This window comes from Grampus griseus (genome assembly GCF_964374135.1).
Source record: "Grampus griseus genome assembly, chromosome: 9".
Classification (NCBI taxonomy): domain Eukaryota; kingdom Metazoa; phylum Chordata; class Mammalia; order Artiodactyla; family Delphinidae; genus Grampus; species Grampus griseus.
The window spans coordinates 58,963,753-58,984,465 of NC_139003.1; the positions used below are offsets into that span (position 1 = coordinate 58,963,753).

At 37.1% G+C, this 20,713-nt stretch overlaps 1 protein-coding gene across 2 annotated transcripts in view; it reads left to right on the forward strand.

Annotated features, from left to right (window-relative positions):
• DYNC1I1 (dynein cytoplasmic 1 intermediate chain 1) overlaps positions 1–20,171 on the forward strand; it is a 337,047-nt gene extending 316,876 nt beyond the window's left edge. For both annotated transcript variants that reach the window (XM_082661450.1, XM_082661449.1), the window contains one exon: positions 19,170–20,171. In XM_082661450.1, the coding sequence (XP_082517576.1) occupies positions 19,170–19,280 (111 nt within the window). In that variant the 3' untranslated portion in view covers positions 19,281–20,171. The remainder of the gene's footprint in view (positions 1–19,169) is intronic.
• The last annotated feature ends 542 nt before the right edge of the window (positions 20,172–20,713 follow it).

Below are 20,713 nucleotides of genomic sequence, written 5' to 3' on the forward strand. Positions count from 1 at the left end.
TCAAGCTTTAGTTGGTGTGTTCAATTAAAAGGTATATACTATTACTCTTTAATTAAAAGTAGCCAATTAAAAAAGCTGAGGGGAATCAGAACTTCATATCGTTTTCATGGTATTCAAAGTTATTATATGCAGTGTGTACTTCTCCGGTTTATCCTGTTATATGACATGTAAAGTCATTCTGAATATCACGGTACATATCAAAAGAAAAAACTACATTTTTTTTCATATAAATCTCCTTGAATATTCATACTATACTTAATGTTACATTATCAGTCAATTTTACAGAAGCATATCTGTTTGTTTTTACTCTATGAGAAAGTATTGACAAAAACCTTCATTTTGGTTAAAGAGTTTTTTTCTTAAAGACAAAGAAAATATTGAACTTTCAAGCAAAACAAGAGTGTTGTGTAAATTGTTTTCGTGTAATATGAATCTAACATTTGCATTCCGGGGGAAAATATACTGCATTTGTGTATATAATGTCCTAGACCTTGGGAGTGCTCTTTGAGTGCCTGGTGGATGGGCATAGCTGATTACACTGCGAAGGGTTCTTTATGGTTTCATCAATGAGCTTTCTGTAATTTTGGCAATCCTAGATGGTTTGCTCTACAATGGAACTTTTGATGATGCTCTATGGTAGAGTTGGTTGTGTTGAAACAAGCTGGATGGTGTTTGTGTGTGTGTGTGTACGTATGTGTTTTAATTCGGCCAGAGACAGAAACTAAATGACTTCAGAGATGGGAGTCTTCTGTTTGGGGATGTACAACTCTAAGGAGAACAGCTAGAAGAATCTCTTGTTTTCACTGCATGCCGTCTATTTCATTAGACTCCCCCCACCCCCGCCGTCCCCCCGCTGCCCCTCAACTACTCCTGATGTCATAAGCTGAGTCATTCTAACAGTGACAAAGACTCTGTTAATATTCATCCCCAGTGGTGAAGATGCAGATGGTCCAGTGACTACTGACGTAGTTTGGAGTCTTTGAGAAAGAGAATACCCTCTGAATTAAAAATACTGCCAATATTTTTAAAGCAATATTTTCTTCAATGAATATTTAAAATCAGTGCATCTTTTTCATGGTCTTCATCATCATAAAACCAAGCAACAAAAACACTTATTCTACATTGGTTCGTTTATTTAAAAATTTAAAAGGTAGCAAAGAAGGAGAATATAAAGAAACAAAAGGTTTCTCTCCTCCTCTCCTTTGTTTAGAACAAGTACAATTGTAGGAGAGAAAATAGGTATGTGGAGACATGCTCAGAGACGAAATGGTAGAAAATAGATGAAATTTAAAAACTCTTTTCTCCACTTCCCTTACTTATACATAACGTCCCTTAATTCTCTTAAGATTATATGCAACATTAATTGTTTTATCCAAGAGGGCTGAAAAGCAGAATAGTCTAACAATCTGGTTTATTTAAAGTAAGGCATTTTGAAAAATCTGTATGCTGACCACAAATAATTTGTGGTCATATATTCATATATATGTAATATACATTCACACACACCACCTCTAGGCAATAAGAAAATACAACATAACATATATACAGAATTTTCTGCAATAAGGTGATTTTATAGCCGTTGGACAACATTACTTGAATATGACTCATACTGGGGGAGTATGTATGATTTTGTAGAAGTTGCTTTGGCTGATATATGGCTGCTAAAACTTCTTCCTAGGTTGTTGTCATCATTTCTAAGTTGTAAAGTGTTGTCATACTCATATTTCTCCTATCGTACCAGCAGATCAGGCTGGTTTTCATTTTAGTATTATTGCTCTTACTTTTCTAAGGGACATTACAGACTATGGAAATGTCTGCAACTCTAGGCCAGTCTCACCTATTGTCTGGAGTCTAGACAGGCTATAGAAAAAAATCTCTGTGACATATAATAGGCCCCCAAATTTGTAGGGTTGTTTATCCCTACAAATTCACTACCAGGGGGAAAAAAAAAACGGGGGGGGGATATACTCTTTTACTGAGAGTAGGTAATATTATAATCTTCGAGCCCTTTTCTGAACGACCGAAAATCAGGATAAGCTTATACGTTTGAACAGTTCTTTCTGTATTGTTTGATCCTAAAAAGTAACCTATAGCTCAGAAAAACTCAGACTTTACAAGATAATTTTGTTGTAAGTATAGTTTTTCTCTTAAATTTGTAAATACCTTACAAAAATATTTATATGTATTTTGCGGGAGACATAAAGGGGTCCTTTTCTGTTTCTCTTTGCTTGCCTCTATAGCCTGTTCTAACTCTCTGAAGACCAACTCTGTAGAGGTTCCACATTCCTAGAAGGAAAGACAACTCCTCCAGCTGAGTTTAGCTGAAGCCCACTTCGGAGAGATGGTAGCTCATAGGCAGATGCTGCCATTACTGTAATTACTATTGTCTCGTTCACTGAACCTAGACCTGACAGAGCACAGCTGTCCTTAGAAGGGCACCCCCTAAACAGTGCTTCCCCAGCCTTCCTAATCACCTACACTGCAGAACGCCAGGTGGAGCGCCTTCACGGCAACCTGGCCCATTTAGAATTTGAGGTCAAATCCAACGCTGGTGCACGACTGACGAGAGGGAAGGGGTTTAAACAGGAAGTGATTTTAAAAGGAAAAAAATACAGAGAAACAAAAAATATGTCACTGAGGATCAGATTGCCAGGAGACAGTGCTACCATTATCTGTATCCAAAACTAGTCCTCCAGGCCCCATTAAAACAGAGCCCATCACCAGGGTCATGCTGGCCTTTGGACAGAAAACCTTGCTTTGTGGAACCCTCTAGGAAGAAGATGGAACGCTTTTCGATAAGCCTTACACTACAATCTGTATAAGGAAGTAAATGGTAGTTTTTAGAGGACACTTTGTTGCTCCATTTTCCTCGGGACCTCAGTACATAGAACTGGTGTCTGTCTACCGGAGGACATCTCACGTTCATTCTCCCATGGTTTACTTGACTGAGACCTCTGTTAGGCTGAGGAGAAGGGAGGAGGGGGCAGCAGGCTATCTTTCGTAAGGTCCTGTTTCAGAGCGAGGCTGGCTTCATGGTTGTCCCACCTGTGCCGTCTTGCAGGGCCCCGTGCAGAGGAGCCCTGAGCTTGGTTTAATGCTCTGTTGTCATTGTCTTCCAATTGTTAAGACATTTTTCAACAAGGTGCTCCATGTTTCCATTTTGCACTGGGCCCCTCAAATTCTGTATTCCCTCCTGTCCACAAGAGTATTGCTTTCAATACCACTCACAATGCAGATCAGAAATTTAAAATTTTGGCCTTGACCTAGACAATTAGGAAGAAGGAGAAATCTTTATAGAGCTATGGTTAAATGTAGTGCATGCCATATGATATTATTATTACCTATTCCTTAAGACTATTCAAAAATGTTGGATGAGAATAGCAATGACATTATATTCTAAATATCATATTTGGATATTTGGTGGATATTCTAATTTACCTCCCCACAACCCTCTTTTGATCACATCATAATTTTAACTGAAAGTATAATAGAGTTTTGGGAAAGATCTCTATGATGCCTACTTTAGGTGGAGTCGAGAGGGGCGGCCTTTCTCTGTCCACCTCGGTGTCAAGAACCTCCTGATAGAGGTTCTGTGACTCCTGTGACTGCCAATGGAGAGAGCTCCATTCAAGTCCAGGTAGACGTGCCTTCCTGTGAGACCTCACACTCAGCCAGAAGGGCGCTGCAGAAAGGGACTCTGGTGTCACAGTCGTTAACAGTCGTCTGCCTCATCTCCTGTCCCAGCCGAGGCTGCAGCTGCTGCAGGGAGTCCCAGCACAGTGCGCCCATGATCATGCCCTCCTCTTATGTACAGTTGTCCTCCGTGACTTTTAAGATGATGGCAGAGAGCAGTGGCTCGAATCCAGATTTACTGATGCAATTTATTATGAACTTCTGAAGGGGTAAACAGAGGATTGTGTTTGAGCTCACTGAAACCATCAGATTGAGTCTGTCCATTTTTTTTTTTTCTTTCCGGTACATTTAAATAGCAAAGGCATGAGTAATATCTCAAGGTCTACGACTAAGGAGGTAAAATATAAAACAAGTGTTTTCAGGTAGGCCACATGATGCTTTGTTTATATAGCATACATTTTTGGTTGTTTGATTTGAGCATTGTATCTGGAAAATATACTGTACACGTTTATTTTCACAGATAGGGGTCTATTTTCTTTGCAGAGCAGGTGCTTAACTCCCATTAGCGTAAATGGAAGTTATGTGAATTCAGTGAAAGACAGAGAAGACCCCTTTTATTATTTGGCTATAATTTTAATTCTATTCATGCATCTTAAAAGTTACTTAAATAGACAGTGGTTGCATGCACCATTTAAATTTTCTAAGATCTACACTTGAAAATGAGCCTAGCTCTTGAATACGTTTCCAGGATTTTGCTCCCCAAACTGTGGGATGCAATCTGTTTGTTTTGGAGCTGTATGATCCCATTAAATTAATTGAAAGATGGGTAAGATAACAAGTCAGAAATTAACTACAAATATAACCTGAAAATGTTGAGTGTATTCTGAAGAAGAATACACTCAGAGACCTGTTCATCATTGTTGGATTTTTAAAAATGATGTGTGAACACACATATTCTTAAGAATTAAAAATAAAAATTACTCCCTGCTGTGGCTCTTTACCGAATAGCGAGCTTTTCTATTTATATATACGTACGGAGCTGGTTTTACCAGCACATGGGCCAGTGAGTATAGAATTATTCACGTGTCCTGATGATTGATCGTCAGCCTAGCTACCTGTCTTTCTTGCAGATGTGTTTTATAGCAAGCCCGTTGCCATTTTTAATGCTTCATTGCTGTCACACAGATGCAGCTGTCATAAATATCCCCTAACAACTATGTTTGCTGCTTATCTGAATTAGTTAGAATGCTGTTTGCAGCACCAGTTGTGAAAGAAGCAGTTTATCTTCCACCTCCTATTATTTCTTTTTCCATTAACCTCTTCTAGAGAAGACTGTTTTCAGTTGTGATGAATACTCATAAGTTTCAAATCCCTGATTGTTTTTACAGTAGTCAAATGATAAAATTCCAAAATCATTTCAGCCTAAAGTAGAATCTGAAAAATAAAATGGCAACTTAAAAACTAATTTGGGAGATGAATAAATCTTATCGTCCCAGCTTTATTTGCTTGGTATCCCATTCACTAATTACCTAAGGAAATGTGTATTAATCTCTAAAGTTTAACCCTGAGCTTTGGCAACATTTCATATAGCTTGTTTGATATGACTCTTTGGGGCCAAAAGAATGGCAGTCATTTTATTACAAATTTTAATAAATACAATAAATTTGACATTTGTCAATGTGTTAAAAAGGCCTTGAAAATTTTTTAGAAAGGAAAAAGGCAGGAGAATACGAGAGATCAAATGCAACTGCTAAAACCGTAAGCATGAATTTAATGTTCGTTTTTTAAAAAGATTTATTTATTATTTATTTACTTTTGGCTGCATCAGATCTTAGTTGCTAAATGTTCATTTGAATATATTTTAAAGCTGAAATTAAAAATTAGAATGAAAAGTTTACTTGGATTCCCAATAGGAAAAATGACCTGTGCAATATACTTTAGAATGATGGTCAAGGTATGATAATGTAAGAGGACTATTAAAATGTGCCTCAAACCATTCTCATAGCCAGCTAGAATAAGAATAAAAGCAAAGAGATTCCATGAGCCATTTTCCTTGCAGCTTAAATAGCAGTTCTACGTAGGAGCACCTGATAAACTGGAAGTACTGGGAGTCAAAAAGGGTTTGAGCAAAACACAAAATAAATAACAATACACGTATGGTTTTTAAGTCGATTACACGGAGGCAATAATTGTTTGTTTTGTGGAACGATTTCATGTTTTCCAGTAGGACAGTGCCTACATCAGTTTTCCACAGGAATTTGTGCTCTAAATAATCCCCCTCTGTGGGGAAGGGGGGAATGCAGAACACAAAATAAGTTAAAGTGAAATTTGGGGGTTGATTCAAATAAGAGTTCCTTAATGAAAAAGAACTGCACTCGAAATCAGTCGATTTAATTATTGTGCTCTATGAAAGCCATTATCCCCTGCTGATGACGAGCCTGATAGCATAGCTAAGCTCTGGGAGCCTCCAGAAGAGAAGGGCAGAGCTAGGCTCAGCTTACCAGAGTCCAGTTATAATCACCCACAACACTTGTGTTTCTCATTAAATGAGTGTGGCCATAAGTTGCTAGACTCTTGAAGGTGTTTTAAGTAGTAGCTTATTCTTCAGTAGATAAACAATATTTTTATCTTTTGCTGATACTAAACACTTCTTTTGGTTTTTCCCTCCATTGCAAAGACTTTGGCATAAACTATTCTGTGATGCCAAAATCCAGATAAAAACTGAAAATCCAGATACTTAGTTCTGCCAGTAATATCTAGATATTTGATGACATAGAAGCAAAACATTTGGGATTTTTCAACTGGACTTTTCAGTTTTTAACCTGAATTTTTATTATCATAGCCACAAACCTGTGCAGTTAAGTCAAAAGCACAAAGGCATATATTTGCATGGGCAGATTTGGGGTGCTAATAAATATAATTATATAAAATAAGCTACTTTGAAATAACATATTCATTTCCATGTCATAATAAATTATATTTGAAATAAAATAATCTGATTAAAATGGACGATTATAATTTTAGTATTAACTTGATTTCTTCTAGGAAAAGTGTTGTAAAAAGAAAAGTGCTATTCCAATTAATGTTATAATTATCTTATAGTGAATGTAGTCACAGTGGCTTTTATTTTGATAATTACATATGTAAAAGACCATGATTAAACTAATTATTATATAAATAGTGTGCTTATTCAGGTAGCATTAGTGTATAAAAATGGATTTAAATATATTTTCAAGCCACTTTTTTCTGAATTGATAATACTTAATGACTTTTATATATTATGGAGTAGTTGATTAAGTGAAAACACTAATATCTAATTTTATAAAAACCAAATGTGTGCAGAGTAATCTGCAATATTCAATGAAATTAATATATTCCCATTTTGGTGATAAATGGTCTTTGACTATAAACCTTCTGAAACAAGTATCAGTTTGTATAATTAATCATCTTTATGATTCTTCTGTGGTTTCAAACTGTCGTCTTCAATAGCAGTTTGGATTTTGAAGCAGTCATTAATTATAGTGTTAATTTCTTTTATGTCTAACAAAATTGTGTTTAGTTTTAGAATTTCAAAACTGCTAAACTTTATCTTGAAAAATTACTGCTTAGAACGGTAGCCTCAAATCACAGCTTAGACCAGCCCGAGCATGAAGCTGCTTCAATCATATGTGAGTCTAGATTAACACTGGCCTGTATAGAAATGAAGTTATTTGTTTCTTCTGCGAGTATGTGTGTTACTATTGGTATATCTAAAATAGAATATGAAATCAAATATCTGCCTATACATGTTGATGTATAAATATTTATATGCCATACAGGCTGGACTTGCAAAGGGAGGAAGTGAATGAATCATTCTATTCTACTTTCAAGGAAGGTCTGCATGAATTTTTGAGAATGTCAGCTATCAGACCATCTTTCCCATTTTAAAACATGAATTATTGATCAACCATTTAGGGAATGTCAGAGCTTAACATTGTAGAAGAAAGTTTGCACTCTTACTTTTTAGGCTGGCCGATAAAGCTGATCGTGGTCCATTCCCCGAGATCTTTGTCCTCAACATTTAGACAGGATCTTCTATTTTTATGTGTCTTGGCATTAAAAACCCTTAGGAAAAAACTGAACATCTTCTAGTATCCTAAGAACTAGGCACCCTTTGACTGAGGGGAAAAAATCAGTCTGGCAGCCCTCCTTTGGCTTATCACATTCCTCAGTAGAGTTTTTCTGATTTTAGAGTGCCACATCCACAGAAACATAGGTACTTGCCAGTTGTCTATTTGAACAGGATAACCTGGCCTAGCACAGTGCCTGGCACATAACAGGCACTCAGTAAATAATTCGGTGAATGAATGTTTCACATGTGAAAGTTGAAGGTTAAGGAAAAGCTTAATGGTGTGAAGCGTTCAGAGGGCAGCCTCCACATTGGCTATAGATGAATGGACAGGAAAAATCCTTTGACTATATTTGCATGGTAAAAGATACATAGAAAATATATTTAGAAAAGAGTGCTTGTCCTTCCTCTCCAGTCTCTATCCCAGTCACTCTCCCCTCCTTTGCTTTTACCGTTTTTTTGTGTGGCTCCGGATGTGCGTGCAGGCTCAGCGGCCATGGCTCATGGGTGCAGCCGCTCCGCGGCATGTGGGATCCTCCTGGACCGGGGCACGAACCCACGTCCCCTGAATCGGCAGGCGGACTCTCAACCACTGCGCCCCCAGGGAAGCCCCTCCGTTGCTTTTAAAAGTGAGCAGTTGGTCACTAGAGGTAACAGAAGAGGAACAGTTTATTCAGATAGTCGTCAAACCACTGGAAAAATGCTTCTTTTTCATTTTGCTTTTTTTGGACACTATAGATATGGTAAATCATGAACTACATTATAAAAATACCTCTTTTATGCCCAAACATTCAGTAGGAGGGAATAACATTTCTTTTATTGCCTTGGTAAATGTTTTTAAGATGTTTAGCAATAAGCCTTCTTTTTGTCAAAACTGCTTAGATGCAGTGGTTGCTAGAAATTTACTAGAAAACCTATAGTAAATATCAGAAAGAGAAAGGATATATGTTTAGTCAGCTGGTATGAGAGATCAGTTTGAGTAGCATATGCTTTTTCATTTCCCTGTCAGTTTCTTGATCTTTTGTGTTATGGACAAAGAATGGTGGTGAAGTTTAAAAAGTGTATTTTCCATTGTTGCCCACCAGCCAAAGGTTTTAGCAATTTTTTCCATCTTTTGGACAGAGAAATAGATTGTTCTAAATAATAGAAAAATAATGCTGAAGACATTTCTAAAGAAAAGAGAGTGACAAGATTTTGATACAGATGTGAACAAGGTCATCTTGAAGCCATAGTGAATTAACTCTTTTTCAGCTGTGTGGGTTTTTCCCCCCTCAGGTAAAAACTTCAGAATTTTGCCACACTTCCCATGATGCTAAATTTTAACATGAAGAATAGTTCTAAATGTTCACTTTTTAAGAATAATGTTTAAAATTATTTCCTTCAGTGTTTGCTGGCTTATTGAAATTGATATAGACTCGTATTTGTTACTGTTTACTTTTGACTTTTATGTCCTAACTTAATTTTTTTCCTTAATTGGGTGGTAATGGATTTTTTAAAAGTATTGTTCTAACAAACATGCTATAAAGGCAAACACTCATTTAAAGATACTAGGAAGAGAACTTTAGCAGAAAGATCTCAAGCTTCATGGGTGGATAGAGGGTTCCCTTAGATGGGATTTTCAGAAAAAAGAAATTCTTTCTTAACCAAAAAATAATCAGATATCATCAGACTACCATAGCTTAGCATGATGCTAAATTTCACAGAAATTTTGACCTACTGACTGGTAACAGCAGATGCTACAGAATGGAGACTAATGTAACTTCTACTTTCTGGACTTCTCTAAATACTAAGTTACCACACAGTATATCTTTTCGTGGTGGAGCACTGTAGTTATGCGCTCTGTACACTGCATTCTGGCTTGGAATTTTGGTTCGTGGTTTCATCCATTGTTACCAGTGATGCTAGACTCTCCCAAGAGTTAAATACAGTGGAGCTTGGTCTCGTTCTGTTCTGGCAGCTGTTTCATTGCTTATGACCTCCCGCTTTGCTTCCTTCTGTGTGTGTGGCAAAGGGAAGTGTCCTAAAAAATACAGGCTTCCTCTGAACACAAATGTGTGTTTGTACACCGGTAAGTTCGCAATCTCCTGAATTGGGGTGCCATTAACGGTTGTACTTTTCAAAAAGCTTTTAGAGCTTAGAAGGGTTTAGCAGTTGTTCTGTGGAAACCCATGTTCACGTCCACGGTTTCTTTAAATGCATTAGCAACAAGAACAACAAAAATCAGTGTGCATTACAGTGAAAAGGTAATTCGTAAGATATCGTTTTAAAGAAAACTTTCATTTTTAGGTTAATACAGGAGCTGAATTGTGTATCTCTTTGGAATCCATGGTTAACGTAATTGTCTCAGACTTTTTTTTTAATGACTCCGTTTAATTGAAAGATGACAAAGATGCTGCCGAACCACACATCCTGGAATATTCATCCTGAAACCTGGAGTCCTACTCATTTCAATTTGCTTGGGTTCTCAGATACGTTAAGCGTGGCACACTGAAATTACAGAATGCCTTTCTGTCTTAATTATCCAAGATATTTTTAAAAAGTAACCTGCTTTTATACTAGGCAGTGCCTGAGACAGATACTTTTAACATAAAAAATACAGCATTGGGCTGGTAGGAGTTACTGCAGATAATGCAGCTATTTAAAATCAGCTGCTAGGTACTATAAACCCTTTAAAATTACTAACAAATGAGGGAGGCTTGACTGAGGACTGTTTAGAATGGTTAGCCATGTGCTTATAAAAAGGGACACATGCATGATATTTGTGTGCTTAACCCTGGTTATAAAAAGTCATTTGATTTTTATAACAGCATGTTCAGTGGTTACAAGGCCTTACAACTTGAGCTAAAAATGCAGACTCCCACCATAGAAAGTGCCATGAAAAGGAAATAGCTTGGGCTTCCCTGGTGGCGCAGTGGTTAAGAATCCGCCTGCCAATGCAGAGGACACGGGTCCGAGCCCTGGTCCGGGAAGATCCCACATGCCACGGAGCAACTAAGCCTGTGCGCCACAACTACTGAGCCTGAGCTCTAGAGCTCACGAGCCACAACTGCTGAGCCCACGTGCCACAATTACTGAAGCCCATGCATCTACAGCCCATGCCCCACAATAAGAGAATCCACTGCAATGAGAAGCCTGTGCACCACGACACAGTGTAGCCCGTGCTGGCTGCAACTAGAGAAAGCCCATGCACAGCAATGAAGACCCAATGCAGCCAAAAATAAATAAGTAAATAAATAAATTTATAAAAAAAAATTAAATAGTTTGACAAAGCTGTATTGGTCATATTTGAAAAATGAAAAAGATGCATGTGTATGTGTGTGTGTGTATATTTACAAGGAATAATTATACTTGGAATTTGATTTTTAAATTAACAAAACGTCCTCTGACAGGATTTTTCTTGTGATCTGAAAGAACCCTTTCCCCACACCCAGTTCGTGAAACTCAGTCATACATTTAATAATAGCTATGTAGGAAATGATTTGTATGGGTTCTTAAGAAAGCAAATATGATCAAATCTAAGGTGTACTTCTAAAAAATGCAGTGCTCTATGTAGGTGAAAAGAAGAAAATGGAAGAAAGAAAATAGGTAAGGAAGCGAAAAAAGGAAAAAAATTGGAGGAGAGGGAATTAACGTTAAGAAGGAAAAATATAGGGTGAACAACATCATTTATCTGGGGTTTATAATGTGCCAAACACTGAGCTTAAGCTTTTTATATTTGGGGGGAGATCTTGTTTAATATTCACAATGGTCCTAGGAGTTAGTGGAAAAATTCCTTTTTCTCACAAATGAAGTGAAGATGTTAAAACATACATTTCCTAAGGACACCCAGGAAATTATTGGCAGAGCTGTGAAAGAAACCATATCATCTGGGTGCTGTCTGAGGTGGAAAAAAGTCAACCCTGGCTCCATTCTCAAAATCTAGTTATTGTGCAATCTGTGCCTCCCTTTAGGTACACAAGAAGCCCAGGAAGCCCAGGCAGGACACCCAGTGGTTAGCCTAATTAGTTATTTGGGGATGGGGTAGGGCAGGATCTAGGGGCATACTCCATTCCATTCAGGAGGGTGGGAGGCAGACCCATGACACAGCCTCAGAACTAGGGGGATGAAGGGGGAGGATGAAAACGATCAATTTTCATGAATTTTTCCACAACTTTTGCACGTTTCCTTTTTATTTCTGACCTTTACATCTTCCAGCAATCTTAGAAGATTAAAAATATTTAGAATCTTTTAGCAGGTGACTCAAAACACATTACCTGCCTGCCATGGTATGCTGGCATTTCCTAAAGGGGTGAGGCTCCTGATTGCCCACACTGACATGCGGTAAGTTACATGGTCTTGAGCAAATCATTCAGCTCCCTGTCCTTCTGTTTCCTGTCTGTCAGAGAGAGGTCTGCTTCTTAATGTCCTCACATAGCAAAATTAGAATTAATTCTTAAAGCAAAACCACAAAGATGATATCGAATTGATACGTATGCCACTCACATATGTGATTTTTAGGAACATGTTCAATCTGAGTAACTGTTCATAGAACAAGAATGCATGACTATTCTGTGTTGAACTCATAGTACTTTCTTCACTTAGATTACCTTTCTCATCCTCTCCACATCTCTTTTGATAAATGGGTCAGACACCATCATCCCCATTTTACAATTGAGGCAATGAGAGGTTAAGTGCCTGACCATGGCCAGTAACCAAGATGAAAGCAGGACTTAAGTTTCCTGTCCATATCTAAGGCTCATTTTACCTCCTCCTTAGGGCCAAATTACTGCTTCACAAACTACCTTTGGCCTTAGTTCCCTTGGCTGTAAATGTATGGTCGTATCATAGCTATAAGAGGCACCTACTCTTAGAGCTAAGATTTTGTTATCTCAGGAATTGGCTCCCTGAGTGCTTTTGACACAAAAATGCTTTATACAGTTAGCAAAAAGTTAGAAAACAATCATCCAGTTGCGAAGGGGGGTGGTAAACTGGCGAGTGGTGAACCCTGGGTGAAGCAGTAGAAGAATCGGAGTCACCTCTGACCTAGGATGTGGACACTGGTGGATGAATCTGAAGGCCCAAAATGTTTCCAGATCCAATTTGACTCAGGACAATACTGGTCAATTTTTTCGGGCCCTTTTGTATGGTAGTCCCTTGATATAACTATGGGCTATTTCCTTCACAGTGCTTCTCAAATATGTTTTTTAAATTAATTGAAATTGTTCATCACCATTAGACACTTGTGAATATTCTTCCTATCAATCAGAAATTTAAATTGTTTGAAAATTATTCTAAACTTATTTTCAGGGGGAAAAAAATCCATAGTGATGGTCTAGATTTAGCCTTAATGCCTTGACAGAAACCTGAAGAGATGCTGAAGCCATGTCATTAACATGCCATTTGCTTCCCTGCTACTCGCTTGACACACAACACATACCAGGAAACGTTGCAGTTATCACTGTAAGAAGGTAAATTTTAGGTTACTCTACTCACTTTCTGAATATCAGTAAAGTTTTAAAAAAAAAAAAAAAAAAACCTACGCCAGTATTCACACATTTTGACCTAAGAAAACACCATAATTAATATTTATAGTCATCATATGCCAAAATGATTCATCACTGTATCTTTAGTCCTACCATAGTGCCTGCCATATAGCTGGTACTAAGTCCATGATGACTAAATCAGTATTGAATAGATATATATATGCTAGTTAGAAGGGCATGACAGCCGTCTTTCTCTTAAAGAAATGAGCAGAGTTTTTTAATCCTACTTAATGATTAAGGTAAAATTGGATTAAAAGTCTCCTAGAGAAAGTTTCAGGTGCACTTATGCTCATGAACTTATTTTCTAGACATTTCTAATAAGAGAGAACCAGGTGAGAAGAGTCGGGAACTGCCAGGGGTAAGAAGGACACAGTTCTGTCCAAACAGATGCTGTTTACAGCCAAAGATGTAAAATGAAAAGAGTGGTGGTCTTGTGTGTTAGGATACCTGTTTGGTCTTACCTACAAGTAATTCAGATGCCAAAAATTATTACTTTGGGTGTGGAAACAGCCTGTGAATACACATTCAAGCTAAGATTATACTTAAAGTGCTTCCTGATGGTGATATTTAACTCTAAAAATGGGGCAGTGTGCACCTCACCTTCTAACATTATGATGATCTTGGATTGTTTTTATAGTCAGCTAGATGAAAAAGTGTGATAGGAGGAGGTAGACAAATTTAAGTTTCTAGAAGCAATTGTGTTCTCATCCTGTTCTAATCAAGAATATTGTGTGTGTGAACCAAAACAAGCGAACTTTTCTGTGAAGTTTATGGTATTCTAGAGAGGAAAATGCTTGGCAGAGCAATTTAAAAAAGAAAAAACAAACTTCTAATATTTTCCCAACCTAAATGAAACTTTCACAGATCAAAAAGACAAGATATGTTAGAATACTGTGAAACATTTTTTGAGGGTGCATCTGTATTTTTAAGGACAAATATAGTACTATTATTTCCATCACCATGGAAAAGGTCAAATGTATTGCAGTAGTTCCACAGTAGGGTATATTTTTATCAGAAACTTTTAAATTTGATAAAATTCATTCTTAGATTAACATATAGAAATCTGTTGCATTTCTTTACACTAACAATGAAATATCAGAAGGAGAAAGTAAAAATCCCATTTAAAATAGCATCAAAAATATAAAATACCTACCAGGAATTCCCTGGTGGTCCAGTGGTTAGGACTCTGTGCTTTCACTGCTGAGGGCCTGGGTTCCGTCCCTGGTCAGGGAACTAAGATCCCACAAGCTGTGGGGTGCAGCCAAAAAAAAAAAGTATATATATTTATTTATTTATTTTATATATATATAAATATATTTATATAATATAAATATATATATAAAATACCTAGGGATAAACTTAATCAAGGAGGTGAAACACGTATATGCTATATAAAACCTATAAAACACTGATAAAGGAAAGTGATTCAAAGAATGGAAAGATATCCATGCTCTTGGATTAGAAATAATATTGTTAAATGGCCATACTGTCCAAAGCAATCTACAGCTTTAATGCAATCCCTATCAAAATACCCATGACATTTTTCACAGAAGTAGAACAAATCCTGAAATGTACATGGAACCACAAAAGACCCAGAATTCTGAGGAAAAAGAACAAAGCAGGAGACATAACCCTTCCAGGCTTCAGACTGTACTACAAAGCAATAGTAATCAAAACAGCAATGGTATTGGCACAAAAACAGGCATAGATCAATGGAACAGAATAGAGAGCCTAGAAATAAACTCACACACCTACGGTCAATTAATGTGTGACAAAGGAGCCAAGAATATACAATGGAGAAAAGACAGTCTCTTCAACAAGTGGGGCTGGGAAAGCTGGACAACATGTAAATCAATGAAATTACAATATCCCTCATACCATATACAAAAACTCAAAATGGTTTAAAGAACTAAATATAAGACATGACACCATGAAACTCCTAGAAGAGAGCATAGGCAAAACATCCTCTGACATAAATCATAGCAATATTTTCTTAGATCAGTTCCCCGAGCAAAAGAAATAAAAGCAAAAATAAACAAATGGGACCAAATCAGACCTAAACTTCTATAACAGCAAAGCACAGCCTATGGAATGGGAGAAAATATTTACAAATGCTGCTACTGACAGGGGGCTAATCCAAAACATACAAACGGCTCATACAACTCAGTATCAAAAAAACTGAACAACCCAATCAAAGAAATGGGTAGAAGACCTAAATAGATATTTCTCCAAAGAGGACATAGAGATGGCCAACAGGCACATGAAAAGATGTTCAAAATCCATAACTATTAGAAAAATGCAAATCAAAACCACAACTTGGTATTATCTCACACTGGTCTGAATGGCCATCATCAAAAAGGCAAAAAATACTAAATGCTGGGAGAGGGTGTAGAGAAAAGGGAACCTTCTTACACTGTTGGTGGGAATGTAAATTAGTGCAGCAACTATGGAAAACAGTATGGAGGTTCCTGAGAAAAAATAAAACTAGAGCTACCATATGATGCAGCAATCCCACACAGCAATCCACATACCCAGCAATCCTGGGTATATATCTGGAAAAGATGAAAACTCTTAATTGGAAAAGATACATGTACCCCAATGTTCATTGCAGCACTATTTACAATAGCCAGGACATGGAAGCAACCTAAATGTCCACTGACAGATGAGTGGATAAAGAAAATGTGGTGTAGATACACAGTGGAATATTACTCAGCCATAAAAAATAATGAAATAATGCCATTTGCAGCAATATGGACAGACCTAGACATTATTATACGAAGTGGAGTAAGCCAGAGAAAGATAAATATCATAGTATCACTTATTTGTGGAATCTAAAAAATGATACAAATGGATGTAGATACAAAACAAACAGACTGGCATAGAAAACAAACGTACAGTTACCAAAAGGGAAGATGGGGGTGGGAAGAGATATATTAGGAATATGGGATTAACAGACAGAAACTACTATATGTAAAATAGATAAGCAACAGAGATTTACTGAATAGCACAGGGAACTATATTCAATACTTTGTAGTAATATAAAATAGAAACTAATCTGAAGTATATATAATTGAATCACTTTACTGCACACCTGAAACAATTTTTAACTCAACTATACTTCAATTTTTTTTAAAAAACCTCAAAGATTTTACTTACAAAAGCCTTTAAATTTTGTTTTATTAATGGTAAATATTAAAATTACTACTTTGATTTCTTTAACAAATAAAGGAACGAGACTTCCAAAAAATTTCTTTGAAAAGTTAGATGTGCAATTTTATATGTCATCAGTGATACTCAGTTCTGTCCCAGACTGTATCTGGACACATATTCAACCCTTAATGTTTCATAATTTTTATTAGAGTTGTTTCTTAAGTCTTGCCGTTACCACTACATGAAACTATGTAAACACATTGACCTGTTTTGTTTTAGTATAGTTTCTATACATTGCTATCAATAAAACATTACATATGGTATCATATAGTAACTTAAATTTGTACCATTTTAACCAATAATAAGTACAGTGTTAACGTTTAGAAGCCAAACCCCTCGAGTATATCACTTTTACTAGTGAGATCTGCTTTTTTCCCCCAATATTTAACGTTACATGAAGTTACGAGGCATTTTAGATTTAACTTGATTCTCACCTTATATGAGAAAAAGTTACGTTATCAGGATTCGCTTTTGTATCTTCTTGGGCTTTTTGTTTTGTTTTTGTGGTTCTTTCTGGGAGGGCTTGGTCAGGAGCTGGAGAAAAGACAAGAAAGGGTGGACCTATTCTTTCATATAAATACGTTGCCAACCTTTTCCTGCTCATACTTTTTGTTAGCTCTTTGTATAATTTGAGGACTTCATTTCCCCAGTGCAGTATTTTGTAAAATTGAAGAGAAAAATGAATAGTGGAGCATAGGAAAATAACTCAAAGTAGAGAAAATGAACTGAGCAAAGGGGTAACAGTGCCATTCAAGACTGTTGTGAACTTGTGTCACTGTCTAAAAAGGAATTTGGATTCATTTCAATAACTAGGGAAGTACTTAACCATCCAGAACTCACTCATACGACTAAATGAGAGTTCTTGTTAGTACTCCGTTTCTCCAAATAAGAAATAACAAAGAAGTACCCAAAAAAAAGTTGTTAAAAGAAAAATAAACTTACTTCTCCCACCTGTATATCATTTCCAGAATTAAATCCTTGAAACATTTAACCTCAGGACAGAGCACTAATTGAAGGACAGTACTTTGTAGGATGATGATGCCACCCTCCAATAAGTTGTCTTGGATAGATCGTATCTGAGGATATCATCAACTGTAATAAAAATTTTAAGTTCTAGGGGCTTACCTGGTGGCACAGTGGTTGGGAATCCACCTGTCAATGCAGGGGACACGGGTTCGAGCCCTGGTCCGGGAGGATCCCACATGCTGCGGAGCAGCTAAGCCCGTGCGCCTCAACTACTGAGCCTGTGCTCTAGAGACTGCGAGCCATAACTACTGAGCCTGCGCCACTGCTGAGGCCTGCGTGCCTGGGGCCCGTGCTCTGCAACGGGAGAAGCCACTGCAACGAGAAGCCCGCGCACCACAATAAAGAGTAGCTCCCGCTCACCACAACTAGAGAAAGCCCGCACACAGCAGCAAAGACCCAATGAAGCCAAAAATAAATAAATAAAATTAAATTTTAAAAAGTCCTAAATGTCTGGCTTGATATAGTAAGACATTTTTCAGCTGTAAAAGTGATCTCAAAGTTTAGATTTATTTGCTTTATTTTGGAAAATGTATATTGACTGGGATGATTGTGTGTTATTAATGTTTATGGAATATATGGATAGCATGTGTAGCACTAGTATCTGTAGATGGATTACATCATCTTACAGGGTAGTCTTCCAAGAAAATGGCTCTACAGTCGAAACAAATTTTATTACATGAAAACCATTCAGACTTGTACTTGATCCTGCTTCTCATCTTCAAATAATTCTTTTTTATTCCAAACACTTGCATGATACCTTTAGACAATTCATTTTTAGATGCCATGTAGAGAAATCATTATCCTTTAAAACACCTAACAAAAATCCATACATGCAGTTTGTGTCAGGTGGGGTTAATTTTCTCCTTACTGAACTGTGCACAGGAGAAGATATTTTGGGGAAATTTTATAATCCCTCTTTTTGGTGATTCAGTGTAGCATACTGGCTAAGCCTGTAATTACTGGAACCAGATGACATTGGCACTGATATTTGCTGGCTATGCAACCTTGGCAAGATGAGTTAATCTTTCTGTGCCTCAGTTTCTCCTTTCGTAAAATGTAAATGCTAATATTATCCTACATAGGATTGCTGTGAGGAATAAGTAGAATACATGTAAAGTACTTAGAGCAGAACTCTTGGTAAATCTTAGTTACTATTTATTATTCATTGGCATCATCATATACGATCTTGCTGGAAAAGCCAAAATGTCATATTATAGTAGTAAGATTTCTTTGAATATGTAAGTTATACTCTTGTCATGTATATATTGGCACGTTAGCAACACTTTTTAGAAAAGGATCAATAGCATCGACTTAGGAAGACAATACCACCGTTATTTCAAATTCCTAGTAATGCAGTTTTTGTCATGTTCGCTGTAATTCTGGTCTTCTTACTGCAAGTGCTTTAACTTGGATACTGTATGAACTATATAGTTTACATAAATTTTTAATGTTTTATAAATCCCACGTGCGATTTTGCTTTTGAGAGTGACATTATTCTCTTAAATTACCAGTTTAAGAGCAACGCTTCAGAGATCTGATTCAAGGAAGACTATCTGATTTCCTTACATTCCAAGGGAATCATCTGTTTCAAGAAGAACAATCATGCAGGCTTCAAGGCTTTCAGCATGAAAGATATCTTGTTCACCATTTTCCGTTAATTTGTTTTGCAGCTTGCAGTTCCCCACAATGATGAGTGGACCCGATTTGCCAGGACGCTCGTGGAGATTCGTGCGAACAGAGCTGACAGCGAGGAGGAAGGCACCGTTGAGTTATCTGCCTAGTGGAAATGAGCCGTCCCCACCTTGACCTTCTAGAGCTCAGCATCTGCAGTCATCAAGTCCGCTTGTATTCAGTGTCCATTCAGTATCAGTATTGCCGTGACCGTTTGGGTGCCATGTTGTGCCAGCTTTGCTCCAAGTATTCCAGATGTATACTGTCCACTGACCTGAAATTCGCCAGAGCATTTGTCTTTATATTTCTGTCTCAAAAGTGGGGATGGGGAGGTAGGAGCCTTTTTGCGTTGAGTTGTTGCCTTTTAACTACTTAGTAGCTGTATTTAATAGCTGGAAACCTCTGGTTAAATTTGTGCTTACACGCACTTCTGGCATAGTCCTATTAAATCCATATGAAGCCAGATATGATTAGGTGCAGATGTGGTGTCATGCTATGGTACAGGGCCAAAGACTTGAGATGTGGCGTTTTACACGGTGACTCACATTATGAATGGATTTACTAGAAGAACATTGCTGCTCCTTATTTATTGTGGTGTGCTGCATGGAACATATTTATTTGAAAGCATTAAAATAAACGATCCTAGAGCATGTGCATAATGAGAGGACTGCATTGTCTCTCTGTTGCTGTTGAGGTTACATTAAGTTCCAAATAACAATTACAGTATGCCGGTTCCACTGAGGACATGAAATCTTTAGAGGTTTGTTGCAGTGAATGGAATGAATTTTAATGCCTATTATTTCTAGGTACTTTAACAATATTTCAAATATAGTTGATCATTGATATTTGTCATTCAAGCTAACCCAGTCTGACAAAAGTCTGTGGTTCCTAAATATGACACCAGTATTGCCAATAAAATGTTCCAAACCAGGTCTGCTCTAGTGTGGATAAATCCTTTGCTTGGGAACTGCCTGATTAAAATTCTGCTGTGGCCAGCGGGTAGGGGAGATACATTAGGGCCGTGTTAAAGATTGATAATGAATTTATAGGCAGCCAACCTGGCTGCACTTAAACCAAGACTCTGGTTTTATTTTTATGAAGGAACGTGTGTGCTATTTCTGGAAAGCGTTTTCTTGTCTCCTTCGCCAGAGCCACTCTAACCCAAAGACTATTTCAAGTGTTGGGAGTAGGAAGAACAGGTTAAGATGAACAAATACCAGCTGTTCCACACATTTCATTATTTTTTAATTTATACCAGAAAATTACATTTATTACTGTTGGACTAGGAAATATGTCTAAACAACTTTATAGGATTTTGTTTTTTCAAAAGGTCATTTCTTGCCTAGAGAGAATGAAAATAAATAGTGGCTGAGTCATGAAAAACATTTGAAGACAGTCTTTGGCTTTTTAGGAAGAGAATTTCCATGGTGCTTTGTTGGTAGGGATTCCTTGAGCTATGAGATTTCTTTTAATTTTGAAATAATGATATGCTTTTCTCTAAGTGCTATACAGTGTGTTAATATTGAAACTCTTTAAAAACATT